At 50.9% G+C, this 2,500-nt stretch overlaps 1 protein-coding gene across 4 annotated transcripts in view; it reads left to right on the top strand.

Annotated features, from left to right (window-relative positions):
* The window catches only part of LOC115561229 (schwannomin-interacting protein 1), a 185,426-nt gene that overhangs the window by 168,201 nt on the left and 14,725 nt on the right, over window positions 1-2,500 (top strand). Inside the window, exon 1 of one of the 4 annotated variants that reach the window (XM_030381097.1) lies at window positions 1,932-2,199. The exons of the other annotated variants lie outside the window; for them this stretch is intronic. Coding sequence (XP_030236957.1) covers window positions 2,143-2,199 — 57 coding nt within the window. The 5' untranslated portion in view covers window positions 1,932-2,142. Of the gene's footprint in view, window positions 1-1,931; window positions 2,200-2,500 lie in introns of those variants that run through there. 4 annotated transcript variants of the gene reach the window in all.

Raw genomic sequence — 2,500 nt, 5'->3', positions numbered from 1 at the left:
CCGTAAAGCGTTTGACTCATAATGCTTTAGTTCCCCTTACAACGTCAGAGACGGCTGTTGGCTGGAGGGGTTACGGGGGCGTTGGTGGGTTTGAATCCCTAATGGAAGGTTCCGGGTTCCAACCCTGAGGTCCGCTGGCAACCTGCGGGCATCCTTGAGCAAGAAACCTCTCCCCCCAACTGCTCATTAGTGACAGAAAAACTGAAAAAGTCACGATAAGATTTTATCTTGATATGATATCAGAGTCTAGTCCACTCTATCATTTAGCGGCACAGAAATGTTTGGTGTGGAAAGAAGCATCTGCAAAATCACTGAATGGCAAATGAATAGAAAACAGTGAAAAACGTCAACATGGCTGTGCTTTCTGACAACTACTATAGTATTGAGGCGCCTTTTCTTAAGATTACCATAACAAGCATTAACTTAGAAATCCACCCAGAAACAAGTAGTAGCTTCCATCGCACACGTCATTAAAGCCATCAGCTCGGCTGTTTAGGGTCTTGGTTTCTCTGCGATGACACCCGGTCGATCGATACGGATTCAAATCTCTCCCCATGACGGCTTTCTATGACAAAGTGGGTCATTGATGCCCCGCTAAGATGTGATCATTACCCCCACACACCGCAGTGCACTCCGATTGACCTTTTTCACCTGGCGGCCATCTTGGTTCTGCACGATAGCAGGGCGGGGGGAACTGAATGCTTTAGAGCCAAGATGGCCGCAAGGTGAATGGGGTCTGATTGCGGTGCAACTGGCTGATAGAGCAGGCATGCTGCTGCTGGGCTCGTGAGGTGTGTTTCCATCCATCTGTGGGCGTCAGCAGGGTTTGTTTTTATGCTTGTGGCCGAACAGGCTGGTGATTATCTGTGTAGTGGGGTGTGAAAGCTCAGTCAATGCGTGTGTGTGTGTGTGTGTGTGTGTGTGTGTGTGTGTGTGTGTGTGTGTGTGTGTGTGTGTGTGTGTGTGTGTGTGTGTGTGTGTGTGTGTGTGTGTGTGTGTGTGTGTGTGTGTGTGTGTGTGCGTGTGTTTGTATCCGTCCGTCTGTTTGTGTGTGTCTGTGTCTGTGCGTGCGTCCGTCTGTGTGTGTCTTTGTGTATTTGTGTATGTGGGTGTGCGTGTCAGTCTGTGTGTGTGTGTGTGTGTGTGTATGTATGCACTTTTACGTGTCCGTGTGCGCAAGCATGTCTGTGTGTGTGTGTGTGTGTGTGTGTGTGTGTGTGTGTGTGTGTGTGTGTGTGTGTGTGTGTGTGTGTGTGTGTGTGTGTGTGTGTCTTCGTGTGTGTGTGAATGCGTGTGGACTAATGGTGCACCGTGCTGGGTATATTCAGCTGGCCAAGGAGCAGCTAGTCCGGACTCTATTTTTACCTTGGCAGGAAGCGAACACACTGGCCGGCTCTGTTCCGTGCCGCAACCCTCCACTCACACATACACTGGGAAATATGTACGTGCACGTCATTCGCCCTCTGCTCTGAGAGAGGCCCACACATGAGCTGATTCCAGTTGAGACAATAGTTATAAACACGCATGCAGACTTAGAAATGCTGATGAAGAAGCTAATAAACGCATGGACGCATACAAAGACTTGTAAACGCTTAAGAAAGCACACTAAACGTACAAACACATGTGGAGACACCTGGTTGGGGACTCTCCTTCCAAGCAGAAGCAACTGCTGTCTTCACGTCAGGGTGTGAAAGTAGTAAAACCTTCGGCCTCTCTCTCCCTCTCTCTCTCTCTCTCTCTCTCTCTCTCTCTCTCTCTCTCAACCCTGCCCTGCACCCTGGCCAGAGAGCGGGAGCCGAGGTGCGGTGGTTCTCAACAGGCTTCAGCGGGGGGGGGGGGGGGGGGGGGGGGGGGAGTGTGTGGGAGGGTAGGAGGGCGGGTCCGGGTGATGGCGGGTGGGGTCGATAGGGGGGTTACCTCCAGAGGCCTGGGGCTTTCGGCACGTGTCCCAGAGAGAGAGGAGAGGTGCATGCTCACTGCGGCATTCACAGCAGTAGGAGAAGGAGCTCTGTGGGCCCCAGCATGCAGCAGCAGCTCGTGCGTTGAGGTCTTTAGGAGCAGCAGGGGCTAGGACACCAGACAGGCTGCTGGGTGGTGGTTACTGGACTGTGGTGACTGAGTGGTGAGCAGTGTTTAGACAACATGGATGATGTCATCCAGCAGGTCTCCTGTGTGTACGTTGCCGATGACTACAAAGAGGTAATGGACTGTGTGTGTGTGTGTGTGTGTGTGTGTGTGTGTGTGTGTGTGTGTGTGTGTGTGTGTGTGTGTGTGTGTGTGTGTGTGTGTGTGTGTGTGTGTGTGTGTGTGTGTGTGTGTGTGTGTGTGTGTGTGTGTGTGTGAGTGTGTCTGTGAGAGTATCGATGTCTCAGTGTTTGTGTGTTCGTGTGTGTGTATGTTTGTGAAATTAATGAATAACTCTACCCAGGGTGTTTTAATGAAGTACTTTGAAATACAAATGAAGGAGATTTGTAGCATTTTCCATGGCAGTTTTTCGTCA

Source organism: Gadus morhua, chromosome 16, assembly GCF_902167405.1.
Source record: "Gadus morhua chromosome 16, gadMor3.0, whole genome shotgun sequence".
Taxonomy (NCBI): domain Eukaryota; kingdom Metazoa; phylum Chordata; class Actinopteri; order Gadiformes; family Gadidae; genus Gadus; species Gadus morhua.
This window is presented reverse-complemented; position numbering and strand designations above follow the sequence as displayed.